The following is a 22,441-nucleotide window of genomic DNA, read 5'->3' on the forward strand; positions in this document are numbered from 1 at the left end:
ATCAGAGTGGGAAGAGGGAATAAGAGAATGAAACAGCGGGAGTGGAGACTGAGAGCAGGAAAGAGCCAGCGTGGGTATGAGAGAAAGAGAGAGAGAGAAGGGACTGTATGTGTGTCTTAGGCTGAGGCAACATAGTGGCTAATATGGTAGACACTGTGCACTTTAGTACCACAGGAAACCACTTTGACACAGGCATATACCGTAGACCATACAGAGAGTATGAGTGGATAGGTGTGTGTTTCTGCGGTACTGTGTGCAGGTGCATGTGTGTGTGAAATCTGGGAAAAATCGAAGTCAAAGCAGGAGAGAAAAAGCTCTGAGCATTAAATAGGTATAGTGTCAGTGTTCTGTCTATCTGTGAGATGATGATGAAGTGAGCTTAGGTGAGCAGGAACCATGACTTCAGAGGGTTGTTAACGATGAGTTAATGATGCATCGTCAAGTGGAAAAGTAGGGAGCACTTCGTCCTATGTGGGTCAGAGGACCTTAGGTACAAGCTCACCAGCAGCTTTTGAACATTGTCTGTGTGTGTGTGTGTGTGTGTGTGTGTGTGTGTGTGTAATGGCATGGGTTTGCTTTTAACAAGTTCTCTGTTTCACTCAGGGGTAAAATAAAGGCAGATTGTTTCTCTGTGCATGTGTATACATGTATTGATGTGTACTTTTAGATATACAGACCTCACAAACTGAGAAAATTCAAACTTCCAACTTTTACTTAATATGGAATGCTACTCAGGTGCTTCTGATACATAAAGAGGGGAACCCTGATGAAACCATCAACCAAGCTGTCCTGTCTCTCACAAATCAATTTACAACTACTGTATGTGCCTTCCTGAAGGGTGACAATCTTCTCCAGCCGTAGCAGTAGGATTTAGACCTAATCATAAAATGATTCTGCTGCAACTTCTGTTCTGAATAACATTATCAACTCAAGTGATTAAAAGAAACACTGTGGAGCACTCTGTAGATCTGTCCAAGGCATTTTTGCTGGTTTTGATGTTTCTCCTTACAAAATCTACAAATCATATCTCTGAGTTCAAACTTTTTTCTGACTGTTCCCAAATCAAGTTTCCATATGAATGACAAAGGTGTTCCTCCAGGATCAGTTTTAGACCCACTGCGTGTTACTTTGTCTGTGAACAATGTTTATTGTCTAAACCAGCACCATTTTACAACAGACAAGCAAAATATTAAGCACTGGCAGGTGAACTGAATAACATAATGTCAATCATGCTCCTGTGAAGGGGTGGGATCTACTGAGCAGCAAGTAAATTGTGTATTCTTGAAATTGATGTATTAGAAGCAGGACAAATGGGCAAGCATAAGGACTGGAGCAACTTCCACAAAGTCCAGATTATGATGAATAGACAACTGGGTCACTGCATCTTCAAACTGTTGGGTCTTGTTGGGTGTAGCCTGTCCAATACCAACCAAGAGCTACTGTGGCACAAGTTACTAAAACTTAAATGCTGGCTATGACTGTCAGGAAACACACTACATTAGAGCTGTTGCATATAGTGCTGCGCAGCTGCACACCTGTAAGGTGCCAGTGCCTCTGTCCACAGCCAAAACATGTGAGCATCAGAACTGGACAATGGGGAAATAGAAGAAGGTTATCTGGGGGAGAGATGGTGCAACGATACACTGTGGGGTGAAGGAATTAAAGGACTTTCAGTATATGTGGTTGATGTCTTGGTGCCAGATACCAGAGGACATCTTTAGAGGTCTTACATGAAACAATGATGTCAACATCTTGGTGAAAATTCCCATTGAATTTGTATGCAAAAACAGAGCTTGTTTCCCAAAAACCAAAAACAAATCATTCACAGCTGGAGAGAGGGGCTACATACCACTTACCGTTAAGTGTCTTTTTTTCTGGATGGTTAATATCACGTGGTGTCAGAGATGTCATAGTTTCCATGGTAACGCCTTATTTATGGAGTGAAATAAAGAGGAATGCGCATACGCCGAAATTAACAGACACATACACCTGCCAGAGCATACTTACAACGTACATGGATGAATCAAGTACCACTTAAAAATGGCCTTGCTCACAAAGAGCTGAATTCACACACCTGAATGAAAGCCCTTGCACAAGCGCTTGGAAATAAACACAGCCAATGTGGCAACCCTTAATCAATGGTGTCTGATGCAACAAAAATAAATAGATGTTAAGGACAAACCAAAAAAGAAAAGCTCAAACAACAAAATGCTCTAATTAAATGATCATCATTTCGTTTTAATCACTTGCATTCTGATCAAAAGTTTGGATAAGGAGGCAATATTGTGCTAACTTAATCAATGCATTGTATTCCTCTTACTCTTTTCCTTCCCATTATTCCACTTCAATAAACCTACATAAGTCCATAAAAGCCATTTCCTATTGTATGGTCTTAGTATTGTGAAGGCTGAAGTGGTAAAAGCAAGCAAGAGTTTGACATTTGATGAAAGGCTTTTATGTTTGCAAGGACGTAGAAAAACTGCAGTATATTTCAGAGAATATATTATTATCTGTCTTTTACAGCCACCCAAAGGACATGTATATTATCTGCCTCATCAGTATAACTCATACTCTATATGTGTGCAGTTCACAGTAACATCACTTCCATGACAATGGATGTCATTAGATATAGCTGCCTGCCTTTACTGAGTGATGCATGGCATAAAATAAATCATCATGTAGGTGAATGTAAAGAGTGAAAGGAGTTGTCAAAGTCATGGGTGAAATAAGGGATTCTATCATACTGTAGCAAAAACACAGGATGGCCACAGATACGCACACTTGTTTCCATCACTTCAGGGACACTGGCTCATAATCCGCCACTTGAGATGTACCCTAACCTTAACTGTGACCACTGCTTGCCTAGCCCTAATCCTCACCCTAACCTTAAACAAAGTCTTCGATAGAAATTGTAATGATTTGTATCGTGGCGCATACAGAGTGAAGCAAAGCTGTTTTAGAGCAGAGAGAGGGAAGGCTTAACGGGGGGCAGTGATCCATAATCTGACTTGAGTTGAATATTGTAGCTTTGCATATACCACTACCATGTGCAGACATGGCAAAATACAGCAAAAAACACTGGCACTGAACATAATCTGTTGACTTGTACAATCATTAAATATTGATGTTATTGCCTGGCAGTATGGAAGCAGTTCTTCTTCACACAAAAGCACAATACAAGTAAGTGAAGTATTTTCATACTTCCGTAAACTATAGTACATAGCACCAGGCAGCTGAGTGATTATAACTTTTCGTTAACAAGCATCTGCCTTGTTAATGGTTTCCTAACATTTCTGCTCCCAGAGTCGTTGAAAAATACACAGGGTAACCAGAGCTGACCCAGGCAACTCTATCCCGATCTCAAATAACGATAAACAATCAAGTCAGAAACCACTGACATTATTCTATGTTTATATACAACATTTATTGTATACACCCATGCACAAACACAGAGCCCCATACTGCTATTTTTACAGTACACTATGCAAGCTCATACAATCCTGAGCAGTGTTTAGAAAGTTCTTGAATGTGTGAGCACAGGTACAAAAGCACAAAAGCAAGTAATCAGAATGGGTGCTTATACTACAAAACCTCACATTGCATACATAAAGACTATTTTGACATATTGTTAAGGGAAAGTGAGCCTGTGTGCTCCCCGTATGGCTGTTCGTATGAAGCCTCTGAATTGTCTTGGGGAATAAGAAGTAGGCCGAGTCAGTGGATGTGCTCATTTCACACTCTGTGGATCACAGCCAAGACACTCCTGCTTTCAAATCGCCATGTTCAGAATTTTACGCCATTAAGAATTAATCAGATTTTAGCAAAGGGGGTTTACAAAGGAGATACAGCACAGGTCAGCTACGCTGTAATTTATGTGGCTAAGATACTGACCGTAGTCAAGATGTTAGATCAGTTCTTCAGGGGTTCATACCCTGGATTTCAGCACATAAAAAAAGCTATCAATTATGGGAAAATGAGCCTAAATAATGTTGTAGTATAAATGAAATATGAGTTATCTATAATGAAAAATACATAAAAATAGCTTGGCCTATTTTTTTTCCCATTACTACACATATAGTAGTTAAACAGTGCTTTTTGCCTGCCCTTGCTCTTACTTATGAACAGAACATTTTATCCTTACTACTCCAGGGTATATGGTACTGTGGAGAGTTTCAAGGACATTTAACTTTTTTGGCAGTAGCATCAAGGCAAATTTGGTCACAGGCAAGGAACACTGGTCCCAGTCGAAGTCAAATTGAATGAAGGCTATAAGAATATTGTCTTTAACACAGAGTACATTTACCTGGAAAAATGAGCTTTGCATAAGTAAATGTTATCTAAGTAATATAAAGACAGACTTGTCAATTCATGCTAATTCACTGCTTAGTAGGTCATTATCATCAGACTTCACTGAGAGATGTCCAATTAAATCTTTGACTTACAAAATTACATGGTAGACTAACCCTATAACCTAGCATTCCGAGATGATGTGTTGCTTGTCTTGTAATTTAAATCCCATCTTCTTTCTTAAGAGATGATAAAGAAGACGGGCCGCTTGTAACTGCTGCCCTCTTTTGCAAATGGATACAAATATTAGAATATATATATTAAATGGCATTAATAGATGACATTTTGTATATTGTATGCTTTTATTTTACCTATTTTCTGATTAGTACTAATCTATATTTCATAGAAGTCTTCACAACCTGCAGGAAACACAACATATGATAAAAGGGATTAGATTCAAATTATCAGCAAAGTAGGTATAAGATTTTATTTATTTATTTACAACTTCATCCTTTATCATCAAATTCTATGAGAAGCAGAGAGCATCGGGAACCTGTGGAGTTGGAGCAAAGGTGTTTCCCAACAGTCCCCGAGAACAACAGGAAACGTGAGGCTGCAGCAGTGTGCAGAACTGGCCTCCCCGTCAGGACTGGAGGAGTCAGGTAACCACGGACCGACCCGCTTCATTCCTCCCACTGACGAGCTGAGACACGAAGGGACAAGCTGACAACAGCTTTCCGTGAAGGTTTTAACTTTGCTTTTCTTTTTCTTTTTTCTTTTTCTTCTTCTTTGAACCGATGACTCGTCTTTGGATACAAACTGTATACGGAAAGTTAAATGTTTAGGTAAACTAACGACATCCGGTGTTGATGTGACGAGGCTCCTCAGGTGTTCAACCACACGAGGAAGTTCGTGTCGCATTTTATTTCTTTTCCCACATTACATTAATTCATTGAGCTGGAAAAGGGGAGTTCCTCTGTTTTCCGCTGTTTTGACGTGTGTCTACTATCTCCGCGTTTCTGCTTGGTTTCGTTTTCCTGCCGTTTGTTGCACTTGAATCATCAGCTGGCAAAGTTTGAACAGGTAAGTGTGTTTTTATCACCAACGAATATGAACTAATGCTCGATGGGGTTTGTAACACCTTTTGAAATTGGGCCAAGTGGTGGAAGTGAGCCCAGCCAGAGTTGGACTGACGTTTGTTAGTCATTACAAAACAAAAAGTTACACATCTAAGTACTTTGACTCTGCATAAGTCACTTAAAAAAAAAAAAAATTCTGTTTCTCTTTGGCTTTTTAAATCCTGACCTGCACTAGACAGTAGATGTTTTCCAATTGGATACAAGCAAGATTTTAATTGTGAACAGCTGTGAGCTTGGTCACTGCATTAATTATGCTAGTTTTAATATTTAGCACACATACCTTTTTGTGTCCTACACTTCTTTCAGTGCAGTGTTTGGGACCTGCTGTGTTTATTAGTTATTAAGTGCCCAATCATCATGTCAGCCAGATGTTTACAGCGGTTTTACAATGCAGTGTAGCAAGGCTATCATTTGAAACTTTTCCAGCTGATCTTGCAACTGCATCATAGCTGCAACACTTACCCACTTGCATACAAAACACACGTCGTGCAGTCATGTTCTTGAGAGCTCCATATCAGATTAAGCACACTTTGGTTTTCTGACTCATATATAACTCGCTGTCTTTGCGGGGTAACACATAGCTGTTTCATCACTTTTTTAACCACAGCTATGCCAGAAATGTGCTGTACAAAGAGTCACTTTCAAAGTCTCAACCAGTCAAACAAACACTGCTCAGCATGCACCGATGCATACTGATTTACAAGCAGACATCCCAGCAGGAGCTCCTGACATGGCTCTTCTTCTGTCAGCCTGAAGAATTGAGGGGCTTTCTGAGGCCACATCCAGGGTGTGTTACTCACCTCTGGCTTAATTTGAAATTTTAGGAAGGAGTTGTGTCTCAAAAGTTTGTCTGCTTATGACTGAGGGCTCAGCAAGAAGTTGAACATAATAGATGAGGGTGAAGGTTATTTTGGAATTTATGAGTGTGAATGCAACCGAAGCACTCAGCTGACTACAGACCAGCTCGTTTTGTTTTATAATGACACAGGCAAACAAATCCCGATTTAGCTAATCCGTGCCCTGTGAGATTAACTTTAGTTGGTGTCAGCATCAGCCTTACCCTTCTGTCCTTCGGCAGCGGTTTTGAAGTATTTGTGATATTATAGGTATCCTATCTTGGGTGTACTGTTACCAAGAGTATGTTGAGGCCATGTGTCTTTTGTGCAACTATCAAATAGCATATTTCATGTGTAACAAAACTGCTGCATGCATGGAGAATAAAACCAGATTCTAGGTGAAAGTAATTTCTTCATCCTATCTGTTGGCCTGTTTGTTGGTTTTCAGCTGAAATGTTTTATGAAATACATCATAGAACCCAGGTCGATGCGCTACTCACTTGCAAAGCCGTTTGGTTTAGATATGAATCTGCAGAAATCTACTCAAATGTACAAAGAGGATGGGAGAGGGGGTAGAGTGGGTGAGATAGCTGTTAAAGACAGATAAAAGAGCAGGAGAAACTGTGTGGTCGTCAGCACCACCAATCAGTACGAGTTTTAGCTTTTCAAATCTTGTTGAAGAGAGGCTCTGACAAGGCAGAGGGAGATTAAAAAATGGAAAGATAAAGGGGAGGAGACCAAAGAATAGCTAGGAGTGAAGTGAAATCCACCACTTCTTTGCTTGGAAAACGGCAGGGGTAGATGCAGTTTCAGTATCTCTCTGCCACATCAGACCCAGCTTATCTCTCAACATGTCAGTCCATCCTCAGCTCCATTGGATTTTCACTATTCTGTCCCTCTCACTGTAACATTGTAAACAGAAACTACCTCGAGTGTGATTGTTTAGTTTATTTTAATTTCAGCTAATCTGTTTACGTGCAGTAGCTATAAACTATTCCCCTGTACAGAGCACGTATATGAAGCAATGCCTGATAAATGATGACCCCTGTTCATTGTGTTACATAATTTTTCAGAGTTCTACATTACTTTCCCTCTTTTTATGTCATGTTTCCCCTGCTCTGATGGACTCACTGCACATTGCACAAACACACTGTGCTTCAGGCTGTTATTATTATGACTATACAGAAGATTAGATTGAGACAGCAAAGCATGCACTAAAATGGTTCACCTGGAAACTTCAGCTCACTAAGACAAAAGCCACACAGAAAGCTTTTTTTTCTCTTGTTCTAGTGAAGAGGGTTCAGCTCAACAATGGAAATGATAAATAAAGAGTTGGTTCCCAGGGGAACAACGTTAGCACAACATGCTGAGAAACCTTCTGAAATTTGAGGTGTATACACATAATGTGCTCTTTATTAATGCTAAAATAAATTAAAATTGCAATATTCTGCAACTCAGATATTCTATATCTCATATTTGGATGATCCTACTGGTACCACAGTTTCTGTCTTACAGGTGTACTATACTACACTAGAGGCTGAGATACCTGAAGTCTAAAATGTTGCATCCTACACTTAATGCAGCTCGAAAGCCTCTTGAATTAGACCCTCTGTGTTAAGTTGTTCAGATTTACCATCTTTGTTTCTGTTCTCCAAGTCAAAATAACTCTGGTGACTAAGAGAGCTTCTCTAGCACCACTGGAGACATTTATTGAAACGACATTTATATGTATAACAAGATAAAATGAGGGTCATTTAGTTTTAAAGTCTTGTTAGGCTAAAATTCCTTTATTAAGACTTACCACTACTCTCCCAGAAGCTCGCCTGACCCACGCGTTTCATATTATGTCATAGTGTAATTCCTGTCATAGCTCAGATGCCATCACACACTTCTTTCTTTTTCTGTCTCAGTGTGACCTTTAGTTTCTTAAGGCACAGACAGTGTTTTTTTGGTGGGACTTTACATCACTGTGTATCTTGGCAAACAGATAGCATCAAGCAGACAAGGATTAGAGAATTACATAGACAATCACAACCATAACACACCGACAGACTGAAATAACTTTTATTAGCTTTTTAACAAATATTTAAGAAATCTAGTCTTAATCCAGCCAAATTTCACAGTCTCCATTAATTGATTTCATCGTGATTTTTATATAGCAAATGTTATATCAGTGCTATAGTAAAGTGCCTATTGTGATGAACATCCAGGCCAAATCTCAAATGATGAGTTTATTAAAAATTTAGTTGCCCGATAATTTTATGCAGTCATATTTCAAGTTTCTTGGCTATAAGAATTTGCTGCTCTTCTGTCTTTTGCGTCACAGTGGTTAATATCTACATGAAACAAATAGACATCATAAATGACGCACCATCTAAACATCATACATAAACAAATATACATTAGTGTGATTACTGGTTGATAGTTTCTGGAAAATTATAGAGCAGGGGATGGAGAAGAATCTTCTGCTATAGACTGTAAGCAACAATTACCTGAACAGTGTTTGTTTACTCATGTGTTGGTCTGTAGTTGTAGTCTTGGCAGAGCATGAGCGCACATCACAAATGGAATATAATTTAGGTAACATGCCTGAAATTGATTGAACACAACTAAACATTAGAAATTTTGCTGTGTGTACATGTTGGTTTTGGGAGAGATGTAAGTATTATTCTAATTCAGAGCTGCCACTCACTGTTTAATATTCCACTTCCTTCCAAAGATGCAGCTAATTTGAGATGTGTATGTTGAGTAATTTAAATGGTAAAAAATGTTTGATCTTTCCCAATTCACAAGCTGAACTGGTTTTCCAAGCCTGTGGTGTGGTTTTGGCGGCTGAGTCCCGGTCAAAATACTTGTCACACATACAATATAAACGTCATCACTGGAGGAATAGAATTCCTTAACAAATTCTTTGCTGCCTACATGAGTACTTTTAGCTTGGCACTCAGTTGCAATAAAAATCCCAACCCTTGTTGCACTGCTTACTACTGCAGCTCTGTCAGCACTAGCCACCATCCTCTGTGGCCTGGCTGTCTAATGAATTTGTAAATCACACATTAAAAGCAATGCATAGGGAGAAGCAGTGATTCATTCTGTGGCCTTGTCGGGCTGATTGCATGGTGTTTTTTTTTTGTTGTTGTTGTTGTTGCTCCAGCCCATTTATCTGTCTATTATGGTGTCCTTGACATATTGGTTTTTAAAAACTGTAAATTAGTCTTTTTGTGGTTGGTTCAAGAAACTTGTTTGTCATGCTTACTGTTATCTTAAAGTGCAGTCTGAATGCTGTTTGCACGCTGTTTAATTTCAATTAATCAGCGCATGCAACATTTATACTTCATTTTAAGTAGACTAAATCCACTCTCCATGCTATAGCTGTACATCTGGCTAGCTGGGATATAATTTGTTTTGTAGTCAGCCTCATTTTCGACATTATCTGTAATTTGCAAAATGTCCTCTTTGTCCTTTTTCATTTGTGACACTCCAAAGGTTGAAGATAGACAGATTATATAATTTGGTTGCCAAAGTCAAGAGAACATATCTTCACTGTCCTCAGTATGTTTATAACCTTGGAGCATTGACTAAAACCTTGAAGCACACATTATGTTGCTCTAGAGAGAGGAAGCATCACTCTGTACCAGGCTGTTGACCCTGAGTCAACGGTGGTGTAAAGTGCTGGTTACACAGTCGTTGAAATCCCACAGTTTTGGGTCCTGAGAAGGGCTTTAAGCGGGATACAAATGGCTTTGCAACAAGACCTGGGTGAAAAATTAAAAATTACATGAATAATTTTCAGACTCTTCAACAAGTTTATTTTAACTTTTATCAAATGTTTCAGAAACTTTTATAGAAGATCAAATATACACACAACAATAAAGACATACCCTTAAAAAGTATGTTTAAAAGAAAAAGGGAGGGAGAGAAACACATGAATTACAGGATATTCATATCTTTAACAAAAGATCCCGGAGACAGTCTAAAGCAGGCAAGCAGAGGAATAGGAAGAATCTGCGAATAATGAACTAAAGCTAGTTGCATAGCAAGTGTCTTAATGATTATTCTGAGTACAGAGAGATCATCAGGTCCAGTGAAATGCAAAGATTCTCTTTAAAATTCCCAAAGACATACAAGTCTACTGAGTCTTAATGGAGATAATAAACAGAGGGAACAGCAGTCACCATTTATTTTAAAAGCCTCGAGAATAATAAGTGACGTGCCTTAAAGTTAAGAGGCTTTATGGTTTATAAGAAAGTTTGTGTTAGCTCCTTCAAGGAGGGGTATCTGTTCTCCTCCTTGTGACATTGAGCTAAGAACAGAGGTAAAGTCAAATCACTGTGCAGCTGAGTCAGATACTGTTAACATTATTGTGCTTTAAATAGGATGTTCTTATGATCTTAAATTCATGTTTCACTAGTCATTTTGCTGTATATTCATCCTACATCACTTTCATAACTACAGCCTCCCAGACCTTGAACAGCTGTGTATTGAGGGATCAGTGTGTTGTCTGTAATTTCTTCACAGTGGGCTGGAATTGAGTTTGTTTGTCCACTGTGAACATGAGGGAGGAGGAAAGTTAAACATTATGTTGCCTGACTAGACATTTACAAGGTGACTCAACACCCTTAAATAGATTTGCACAAACTCAACATCAGAAAGTCCTATCAACTGGTGTGAGTGAGCTGCTTTACCTCAAAGTTCTTTTAAAATAAAAAAAAATCTGTGAAGATTTGATTTTGATAATTAATATTTGTAACTGTTCTCTTGTAATGTTATACTCTGTTGTTTTGGTGTGATTAATTTCTGATTGAGGCTGCAGTGCAGCAGCATTTTATGTGAGATCATGTGCGTAATCGCAACTGAGCTGACGAGGCCCAACGGCTAACGGGGCTACAGGCATTCAGCTTCATGACAATGGTGAAAATGAGCTGAGACCGGATTACACCAGTCCAGCATTCCTTTCCAAACCTGTTTCTCTCTCTCAACACACACACACACACACACACACACACACACACACACACACACACACACACACACTCTAATCCCTCTGACACTGAGAAATGACAGAAGCAAGACAGAACATGTCTCACGCCACTTCTTCGAAATGCAAAGACAACCCCTACAAACACCAATATCATTTGCGTTCTGTACATGGAGAGTCAGAAACAGGAATATAAAAAATATAAAATAGTTGTAAAATCAGAAAAAGGGATGAACCAATTGAATGTATCAGACTTATCGATTGTACTGAAGCCAAGTCAGACCTTTTTTTGTTGTTTTTTTATATATTCCATTGTGCTATGGGAATGCCACCTGTCAAAATCTGCTTTTCATTAACACAGTTAAACCTCTTCCTAATGCATAGCGTGGTGAGTGATTAAACCACAAAGCAGCATGAATGAATGAATTACCTGCAGCCAGCAATTTCAATGAAGCTCTACACTGACCGCGTGCATTTGTGAAGCAGGAAAGACAGAGCCATTTTGGGCTGAAAAAGACACCTTTTCCTTTATGTTAATGGCATTTTGCTGGTGCGCTAGGTTTCTAAAGTACTACTGCTTGATAAAAAGTGCTCCTGAACTTTTATTTTCATAAAAGAGAACTGAATGTGCTCGAGTTTCTGTGACATATCCACAGTGATTCTTGTCTGTCCTCAGTCTTACTGTATGCAAAGTCTTTTTCATTATTAGTAGTCTTTGTTGGTTTCTTTTTATGATTGTTTAATTGTCTAGTAGTGTCAGTTAAAACTCCTTAGTGAGATCAAATTACTTGCCTTGTTTTGACAACTGAACAATTCCCAAAAATATTCATTGTTATCCATATAAATATTGTGTCTTTGGCAGGGATAAAGGCACACACAGACGGGGAAGACGTATGTCTGTTCCATTTACAGCAGTTAAAAAGCAATAGAAGCTTGGACCATAATGATAAAATAACCATAAGAGAAAAATAACGTAAGCTATTAATTGATTAGCAATGTTTCACAAGTTCATTTTCTGTTGACTTGTGAGTAAATATATTGACTTCTCTGTTCAGTACTCTAAAACCAATTGGTATTATGAATATTGTCTTTATTGCAGCACTATTTAGTCACCCACCACAGTTGTAAAGTAATCACTATGTTGGACAGAAACATTGGATACAATTATAATTAATTGATATTGAAAACCTCACTTTGTACTTTTTTGTAAAAATGTCACTGACAAAGTTGTAACTGTAGGCAAACCATTGTGGTTACAATTTGTGTCACACTTTGATTCTTGTGAAACCTCTGTACATGTGTCTGCCTGTGAGACACTATGGAGACGAGCACATATTTTAGAGAGTGTCTCAGTGTGAGCTTGGTTTCTGTCATTGAGATGCAGGCAGAATGTTGTGTCACCAGCTCAACTGTCTTGTCAGGCTTTGTCAGAACAGGTGTCTCAATCTCTGATCCCCATCTTCACATCACTTCCTCTAGTTCATGCCCTCACATTTCTTGTAACCGCTCTGGATCCTTCCAGGATTTTACATTTTTATCCTGTCTCTTCTTTCCATTTTTCTTTCAGTGTTCCCTTGCTCTTTCTCATTACTGAAGCATTCTCCCTTCAAAACTTGTCAGCTGTGGAACTGGTGAGGCAGGTCATGAGAACCAATCTTATCTTGATCATAATCTTGCACTAGGCTTTGTTTGAACGGAGGCTCCATGGAAAAGTCCATAGTGATGACCTTTTACTTTCTTTTCTGGTTAACTTTGCATTTGCATCTCCAGTTTCATTGTGATTTGATACTATTTGAATTTAAAACTTCCTTAACAAAGTTTATACATGTAGACTTCTTAAGATGTGCAAAATGTGGGTACTGTTTACTAATATCCTGCGAAATACCTCCAGAGACCTTTGGTTTTGGCTCATTTTAACTTAGCCTTAATTAGACTTTCTCTTTTCCCTGTGTAGTGACACACGTGTACCAGCATTCCACCTCAGGGTTAAAAAAAAACCCTGTGTTTCTCCTCTTATCATGAACGTCAATGCCAACCTGTCGGGGCACAATGTTTGAGAAGATAAGGATGTAGATTACATAGAAGTCAACACAATAACCAACAGTGATTAAGTCAGTCTGTCTTAGCCCACTGTGTCCTGCTCAGAAGTCATAACTTTCCATGACAGATGCTGTCCTAGTGGGATGCTTGGTACTCTACAAATGAGGAAACCTTTCTGTGACCTTTCTGTACGGAGTTTGGATGTTCTTCCCGTGGTTGTGTGGGTTTTCCTCTAGGTCTTGGAAGGTCTTCCTTCCAAAATTCAAAGACATGCATGTTAGGTTAATTGCTGACTCTAAATAGCCTGTATGTGAATGTGAATGGTTATCTGTCGGTGTATGTCTCTCTGTGTTGGACCTGAGATGGACTGTGACCTGTCCAGACTGTACTCTTCCTCTCGCCCAATCACAGTGGGGATAGGCTCCAGCCCCCCACAACACTGAACAGGATAAACAGGTACATACTGTAAAATGAATGGATGAATATCTTTCTATAGCCATACATGTTGTTATAAAACAAAAGTAAGCAAACTATAATAAAATATTTTGTGCTGTTCACGGCAGTAAACTGTATTACAAACATGGTATGAAACCTAAATAATTATGAACATTACAAAAATGATTTGGTTGAGTAGTTTGTTCTGTTCATTCTTTTCAGGAGTGGGTGATTGAGTGGCACACAGTGTCTCATGCTGTAGTTATATGTGTATTACAACACAAACTGCTTGAGAAGCTACTTTGTTAGAAATGCACCACAGGAAACCTTTTTCTTCTTCTGTCTTGACAAAGAAGCAGTCTTTTTTTTTTCAATTTGTATATCCCCAAATCACAACAGATCTTTATAATCTGTATGACACACAGTACCCTCTAGCCTTAATCCTTCAGTTTGGATAACATGTCTGTACTGAATGTAAATGTATTTGCTAGTGAGCATATACTGTAAACATTTAAATTAAATTCAAATGCATATTACTTTTTTTTACATAGTTTTTTACATAGTTCCCTTTTATTGGCAAGTGTGCTGAGACAACCTAATAAATACTGAAAAGTATTATTTAAAGTTTTCAACCATTATTTTATCCACTATTTAGAGTCATAGTCAGCCACATTAACAATCAATAGTTAGTTTATCATTACCACTCTATGAGGCACAGTGCACTTAACCACTGATATGACCCATGTTCACTGCAAAAAATCTGAATAGTTTAAAGAAAAGATTAATTAATGTATCAAACTGTGGAGCTCACTCTTTCCCATCTACCAGGCATATCTGACAATTAAAACTTTGATCATTTTGCTTCATTATAAGGGCTGTAGTTTTTTACAGAAAATAACCTACACAGTTGTTGTGTTTTGACTGATCGATACATCGCAAACTGAACTGTTTTGAAATATGTACACTTAGCCTGACACAACAATGTGACATCTTTATAATTTGAATATATGCATTAAACCAAGATGACTATTTCAAGTAGCATGGTGCGCTTTTCTTCAGCTTCATCATTATGACCGTGTTAATCTCTGTAGCCCCTCTGTTAAATTGACGAGTGCATGACAGGTTTTGGTTTTTTTTTCACTTTTAGACTTCATATTTTAAATGCATGCAGCAGATGGTAATTTTCACATGGCCAGCGATCAGAAGCTTGCCCATAATGGAAATACCAATATCAGAGGGCAATATCAAGCAGTATGTGCTCAAAGACAGAATTTAGTTCCATGTCAACCATCTGTGTGTTTGGCTGAAGAGATAATGACACAAACTTCTGGCAGCACAGACTATTTCAGTAGACACATTAATACAAACCTGAGCTAATCATCTACAGTACATAAATCAAAGTATTGGTTTGTAAACGACCAAAGATGGTAAATATAGGAAGGTCCATGGCTGACCTTAACAGAGATGCAGTGCTGTGTGCATGTGTTATGTTCCTTTAATGCCCTTGGAAGCTGTGGGTAAAAGCTGAGACCAGCCTACTTCCTGCTGAACAGTGTGTGCGCGTGTGCCACATAACACAGAGTCAAAATGAGAGCAAAGGTATTTGTTCTATGGAACTACAAAATGCTGGGACCCATTGGAAAATATCTATTAATAGTCACTTGCAGTGGTGACTTTAATGCTCTGAACGTGCACGTGCCCTGTTGTGATCACTCCAGCCCAGTACTGTATACATAGCTACATTAATATGCTGATTAAATATAGGCTTTGTAGGTTGATAATTTCTTTGATTCTTTGAGGTGCACTTATTATGTGAGGCTTTGTTTTACATCAGATGTTAGACAGCAGGTGAAGTGAAGCAGTGCCACTGATTTGGAGAACTCTATGATGCTTGTAATTAACTCTTATAATCCCCAACATGCTCCAAAGTCTACAACACTATAATGTAAGAGGCACATACATACATCACACATTAACCCACTATGCTTTACTAAATCATACGCACGGGGCACAGCTGTGCATTGCAGTGTTTTCATTCCCTCGAGCTTTTTTGCCCATACCACCACCACCACACACACACACTCACTCACTCACTCACTCACTCACTCACTGCATCAGATTTATTTCTATCTCAATAAGCAGAATATCCATCTCCAATAATGTCATTTCTGCTGCAATCTGTTAAGCAACTGAAGATAGTTAATGAAAAAACACTTCAGAGAAATTTGCTTTGTTCATCTCTCAAGTTAATGAGTAACTGCCTCTTTCATTTTCCCCATCTCCAACTGAGGTTCTATGACATTGTTTTATTATTAGCTGGCTTTGTACTTAAGTGTAGCTCTTCCTGAGTGATGGTCAGTGATGACAGCAGAGGATGTGTGAGTTCACAGATCAGGGTTGTTGCGATTACATGTTCTGTCTCTTATCGTTTGGAGGACAATGATGTTTGTGCTTTTCCTGTTCCCAAACGCACAAGTGGAAGGACTCTTTTTTTTTTTCAAATTACAATGGCCTTGAAACACCCTCTGACTAAAATGTAAATCTGTCCAAACTGAAACTTAAAAACCTTTAGTTCCAGTCAACATAAATATCCTGTAATTGTAGGAACCTCTACTTATCTACTCTTGGTAGATACACCAATACACTCCTCAACTCTGTAGTTTACACACTATGCTGTAGTGCATGACTTAATTCCCTAAAAGTGAAAGGAATTGGAAATCCTGCTGTGTGGAACAGAACAGGATAATGGGAAATCTAGTAGCAATATTTGAAAATTAGCCTCAAGCAGATGAACTTTGCATCGAACAAAAGATAATTCCAGCAAAGTGGCCCTAATACAGGTATTAGAAATTTATAAAACTATTACTTTATTCTCAAACGTGCTCACATAAGGTACTATAGTTCTTTGTCTGAATCCCTCTCTTTTGTCTTTACTACTCTCACACCTCGTCTTCATTTCCCATCTCTCTTAAGAAATTAAGCAGAAACTCCAAAGTGCAGAAAAGCACAGTGGCTGGTGACGTAACAGCCTTGGAAATGCAGTTTGTCACAAAAAGGAATTGTGGTCTCTCTCTCTCTCTCTCCCTCTCTCTCTCCCTCCCGACTTGATGCCATTTTAACAACTCGGTGTATGTTGTCGTGTTTATTGCCCAGTATTTATAGTCTTTTGAAAGAACTCGTGTTCTTGTTTGTTTCTACATTCCCTCCTGGCACAAAGAACATCTTACTTTTTTGCCAAATCTGTCTGAAACTTCAATTTTCATGTGCCACCTCAACCAGCGTCCAACCCTGTGAGGCCCCAGTCAATGACCTTCTACACTGTTCTCACAAAATGTGCTTTCATACAGTAGATGTTGTATTTGAATAAGCTAGTTCCTGATTTCATAGTTGGAGATACAGTAAACACATTTATGAAACCTGTGGTTTGCATAGACAGCTTATCTAATTTTATCTTTTGGAGCTGCCATAATTTTGAATGAGGCACAGCGAAACATGAGGCATTGGTAGTATGAAAGGGCTACTTATCAGCTAACACTGATCATGCTGATTGCCTCTCCCTCAGTCTTTTCAGAGACCGCCTGTTTAAGCCCTCAGAAAATTATATGCAAATTCTTCAGCTTTTGCATTTTTTTGCTCGATTTGATTTTTTATTTTATTTTTTCTAACATGCATTGTGATTTGGACTGAGCTAACATCAAAATAGTTTTTGGCAAAGAAAAAAAGTACAGCAGCATAAAACTAATAACATTGCTTAAGATTCCCATTTCCAATCTTATAAACTCTGTTATTATTCCTTTTAAAAGTCATGCATAGCAAGCTGTGATACTAAATGATCTATTTTATTCATTGTTCATTCCAGACACCCTACTATTCCTCCATCTGTTCCCACAGAGCTAAAGTCACCACGCCAGCCCTCAGCATATAGACTTCATGGCACCCCACTAGGCAAATATACATTTTTATATAAACAAGCACGCATGCACTGAAGGCAGATACACATTCTTTTGCACTTGGGCAGGAGTAATGTGTCTTAAGTAACCATGCAGACAGTTTTCTGTAAGATTGAATTACTGAGAGTCAGCTGCACTTAGAAGAAAGTTCCTGGGTCTTACTATGCACACACACGATTAAGCTTTTGTAGTTTGCTGCATGTGATTGTTTTCTGTTCATACCTATTAACCAGTTAAGGGCTGAGACATTTTATTGACAGATATGTTATCTGCATCTATTATAGTTAATAATCAGTTTTCAAGCATTGCGTTGGAATGGAGAACACCGCGGGTTCGAATCCCACCCCACCAGGTGTGGCCCCGCCCATCCACCAAGGTCCACCTTGGTGCCGGTCCCAAGCCCGGATAAAATGGGAGTGTTGCGGCAAGAAGGGCATCCGACGTAAAAACTCATGCGATATCAACATCCAGAACAAGCTGTTGATTTGTTTTCCTTTTATGAACCCAAGAGTTTAAGGACTAAGCCACAATTAAAGTCCTTTATCACCAAGAAAGTACAGTAATATTCTGATTTATCCATCCTTACATTATGTTTCACCGCTTATCCTATGTGGGTCTTGGGGGGGCTGGAGCCTATCATCTGGCAACTGTTTGTGTAGGACACTAAATGAATGCCTTGAAAACAAAAAGTGCCCCTTTTTTTTTTTTTTTAATGATAGTGGAGCCGGAGTCGTTTTAGTCGTCTGGCTTGGCTAGGAACAGGTGCGACAGGTGAACCAGGGCCTGTAATTAAATACTGTAGTAGCTGAGCTGTATCATTGCCATGTGCCATATTGGTGTTTCATTACTGCTGATGAGTTCTGAGGTGTACTGGATATAGTGTGAATTAACAGATGTGAGGGTGCCGTGAACAAGACCAGTTTTTGTTTGGTCCCTCAGAACATTTGTGGGTTGCTCTGCCTTCTTAATACCACAAGAGGATTGTAGGAGTTGTGTGAAAATTCACAGTTAAGGTGTAAAATTCATGATTAAAGTAAAGATGTTGCATTAGTAAAAACTAATTGGTACCTGCCTAATAGAAAAAGGCATAATTTACAGGATGTCATTCATTGGGCATGTATCATATGGTGTGGGTGTGGTTTGTGTTTTAACTGTTCTGTATTTATGACATCTTCTGTATTAAAGGTCAAACAATCTTTTACTAATTTAGTCTTTTTCTTATAAAAATACAGATACGTTCAGCATTTTTGGCTACTGATAATCTGAGAATGCAGCTTTAAGACAAGTTTATAATTCTGCAAGGACGCAGACCGCACGCCATTTTCAGGATTTATACTTGCTGTGCATTTCCCTCTGCAATTATACTGCCAAAACATTAGCCTGCAGTGGGATTTCTGTGCCCCTGTGTTGAGTTTTTCTTACGAGTGTGTGTGTGTGTGTGTGTGTGTGTGTGTGTGTGTGTATGTGTGTACTACACACTACACACTACAAGCACGTCTGCTGAAACATGAGCAGATCATGTAGAAATGTAAGTACTGTCAAGCTTTGGAGTGTAATGTGGAGTTGATTGCTTGATAATCGTGGCTTCAGCTGGGATAAGTTTGCTTGATAATGATCTGAGACTCAATAGAATAAATCTGGAATTTCTCTTTTCTTTGTTTTCTCAAACAGTTATGGTCTCTTGTAAAAGATTTTCCTTACTTCTGTGTCACAGGTTGTCCCTTTATGTGGACATCTGAATCTCAAACTAGTTGCTACATTCCACTCTCAGGATCTCTGTCTCTCTCTCTTCCTTCCACCTTGACTTCCTCTGTCTCTTAACTTTTTGACTTTGTCAGCCTTCCCTTCTCTACCCTCCTGTATCGACTCTAATTATTGAAGTCTGTGTGTGTCTGTGGGGAGCTCCTCAATACCTCCTCATCAAAGCCTCTGTTTGCATTTGCTTGTTTATCTCTGGCTGCTATTCTAGGCGCTCTCCCTGAGCCCTGATGAGACACAAGCCTCCACTCCCTTTGGAGGCTTATACTGTAAGCTGTCACTGCACCTCCAGTCATTCAAAACACTGCCAAAATGAGATTTTGTCTCTTCCTACCTCTGTTGCTCTTGAAGAGTATGTTGTCTCTTGTTTCTGAGTCTCTCTGTGTGTCTATGTAATGTGTATGTATATATATATATATTCTTATATTCCTGCACTCGTCCCACCACTATAGTTGTTGAGAGAACTCCAGAGTAATGAAAGGCATGCAAGAGGTTATTTCTCCATCAAAACTTCCCCCCTGCTTTCTTATTTCATCCCTCTGGTTTCCCCTTTCATACAAAGTACACCTACATCTTCATAATGGTTTATCGGGGCCCTTTTTTTCTTTTCCCCCACCATTCCACCCACCCTACACCTGGAGAGCACAGAAAGAATCCTTCAGGTGTTAGGAAGCAGAGGTTTCTCATGGTGAAAACTGACACCCACTATGGCCCTGAAAGATCTCCTGCAGCGTATATTCTGGGGAGAAATGAGAAACTTGCGGAGTGAGTATGAGTGTTGGAGCTGAATCCTGATCTGTTTTAGCTTTAACTTGAACCAACTGTAACAGTGTGCCATTGTATTTTGATGTAAAAAAGAAATGCTGACATTTGTTAGAGAGACAGGGCCTTTGTAACTAAGATCTCCCTTAATGTGAAATCTCATGTGTGGTCATGGCTAAATATTTTTTTTAATGTAGGGCAGAATTGATCACACAAGATTGTTACTTTCTTTACATAAAAAGCTACACTTTTCAGGATCAGTCTTTTGTTGAAATTATCTGTATCATGATTAAAATTGTTTGTATACCCAACCTAAACAGAATAACATGTGGGCCAAAAATAAGTGTGTTTCTCGCCCAAGTCAACTTTAAAAGTAGACGCTTTAAAAGGCTTCCCTCTAAAGCTCATGGTGGCAGGAGCTCGCTAATGACTGAGTTGCTGTGAGCTTCTTGTTCTCTCGCGTACCTCTGAGTTTTGGGGAGCTCAAATATTGTCCCATTTAGTGTCAGCTGCAGGGGAAAACAAATATAGTCTGTGCTTATTTTCTTTGAGATGCCTAAAGCTGTGTCATGACAGAAACAAATGCTTAATGGGTGTGTGGTGGGCATGTTTGGTGATGGTGGAAATGGTGAGGAAAAAGGCTTTTACTAACCAATATTTGTCCAGTTTTGTGATTCATAAATAGCAAAGGCTGAAATTCTGCTTTTGGTCTTGTGTTACCACTCATCAGCTGCCTAGGCATCCTCTGATGCAGCAGGGAGTCTGGGGGACTGACAGAGAAATGCAGTTTGATCCTCCTCTTCGATCATAGACAGCTTTGACACACGACAAACGGATCACACTGTATTTTAAAAATGATGGACAACACAACAGAGTGAAAATTTAAGAGGATTCATTTCAAGTAATGGCATGGGTTCAATTCTCAAAACAGTGAGCCGGTTGAATTCTGGGAGTGAATTAAAATGGCCCGTCTTGACATAATTGCTGATCTCTAAACATGTGTTGTTGTTTCACAGGTATCAGGATGGATGAGGCTGAGAAGTACAAACAGCGACTAGAGGCCATTGCAGTAAGCCTACACACACACACACACACACACACACACACACACACACACACACACATATACACATACACATACACATACACATACACACACACACACACACACACACACCTATGACTGCGTTTACACGGACTTAACCAGGGTACTATGAGAAATAACCTTTCTCTGGTAATCAGGGAATAGTGTTAACATGCACTGTAGTGTTTACTTGGTTTCTGAATTGACGTGCACGCCCACCAAAACAGTAAGCTGATTTCTCCTCCACCTCTGACTTAGTTTGGAAGCATGGCACACAGATTTTAAATGTGTATTGAAAGAAAACACTTCTTTCTGACTTTTCTTTTAAAAACAAAAAGAATTTTAAATCTTTACATACATTACAGAGTTATATTGTTTGCATGTTTGAAAGTAAGGTGCCTAGTGACTTGTCTACATTTGCCTACAATCTGGATTTGTTAATATAGAGAAAGAAAGTTGAGACTAAGCTGTGCTCTCTGAGCTGGCCGTAACTTCTAAATAATTTATGGAATGCGCAATGTGGTCAGTCAGGGTGTCCCTGATCCTACGAAAACAACAGCAGGTTACCACGAGGACAGCTACACTGAGCATTATGGGATATAGAGTTTACGTGATGTCTATGGTGACAGTTTCTTTATGACAGATGGTTGACCAGGTGTCTCTATTTTACTCTTCCCTAGAGATGTTTTATCCACTGCGCTCTCTGCCTTTTCTTTGTTTCTGTTTATTAATTTAAATCATCTCATTTAGATCACTGTTTATTGGTCTTTCTCTTCTTTTGAATAAAATGAAACTCCTCCCGCCCTCACACTCTCTTAAATTAACTCTCGCTGTACATTTTGTCTGCTTCCTTCCAATTTGACTTATATTAGGAGAAACGTCGGCTGCAGGAAGAGCAGGACAGAGCCAGGAGGGAGATGGAGGATGAGAGGCTCAGGCTGCAGCAGCTCAAGGTCTGACACACATATTCAGGATGATCTAACCTGTCATCATCATTCATTTGCACACATATTTATTCACACATTCAGCCTTATTTTTACTCAGCTGAAATCCTCTGCAGACATATTCCAGCTTGTTAATAAATACATTGCCTCCAGATTTATTTCCTTTGTACAGCCACACCACACCGTGGTAACTTAACAGCATGCACTACTTCCTGGTTCAGCTAGGAA

The 22,441-nt window shown here is 39.1% G+C and overlaps 1 protein-coding gene across 8 annotated transcripts in view; it reads left to right on the forward strand.

The window, feature by feature from the left end:
• Positions 1-4,894: 4,894 nt before the first annotated feature.
• The window catches only part of palm3 (paralemmin 3), a 33,895-nt gene continuing 16,348 nt past the window's right edge, over positions 4,895-22,441 (forward strand). Inside the window, exons 1-4 of one of the 8 annotated variants that reach the window (XM_067497372.1) lie at positions 20,096-20,188; positions 20,916-21,086; positions 21,202-21,254; positions 22,142-22,222. In XM_067497372.1, the coding sequence (XP_067353473.1) occupies positions 21,210-21,254; positions 22,142-22,222 (126 nt within the window). In that variant the 5' untranslated portion in view covers positions 20,096-20,188; positions 20,916-21,086; positions 21,202-21,209. Of the gene's footprint in view, positions 5,371-13,425; positions 13,737-19,671; positions 19,693-20,087; positions 20,189-20,915; positions 21,087-21,201; positions 21,255-22,141; positions 22,223-22,441 lie in introns of those variants that run through there. The other 7 variants (XM_067497373.1, XM_067497378.1, XM_067497371.1 and 4 more) reach the window with 7 other exon arrangements.

The sequence above is a fragment of the Channa argus genome, chromosome 3 (assembly GCF_033026475.1).
Source record: "Channa argus isolate prfri chromosome 3, Channa argus male v1.0, whole genome shotgun sequence".
Lineage (NCBI taxonomy): Eukaryota > Metazoa > Chordata > Actinopteri > Anabantiformes > Channidae > Channa > Channa argus.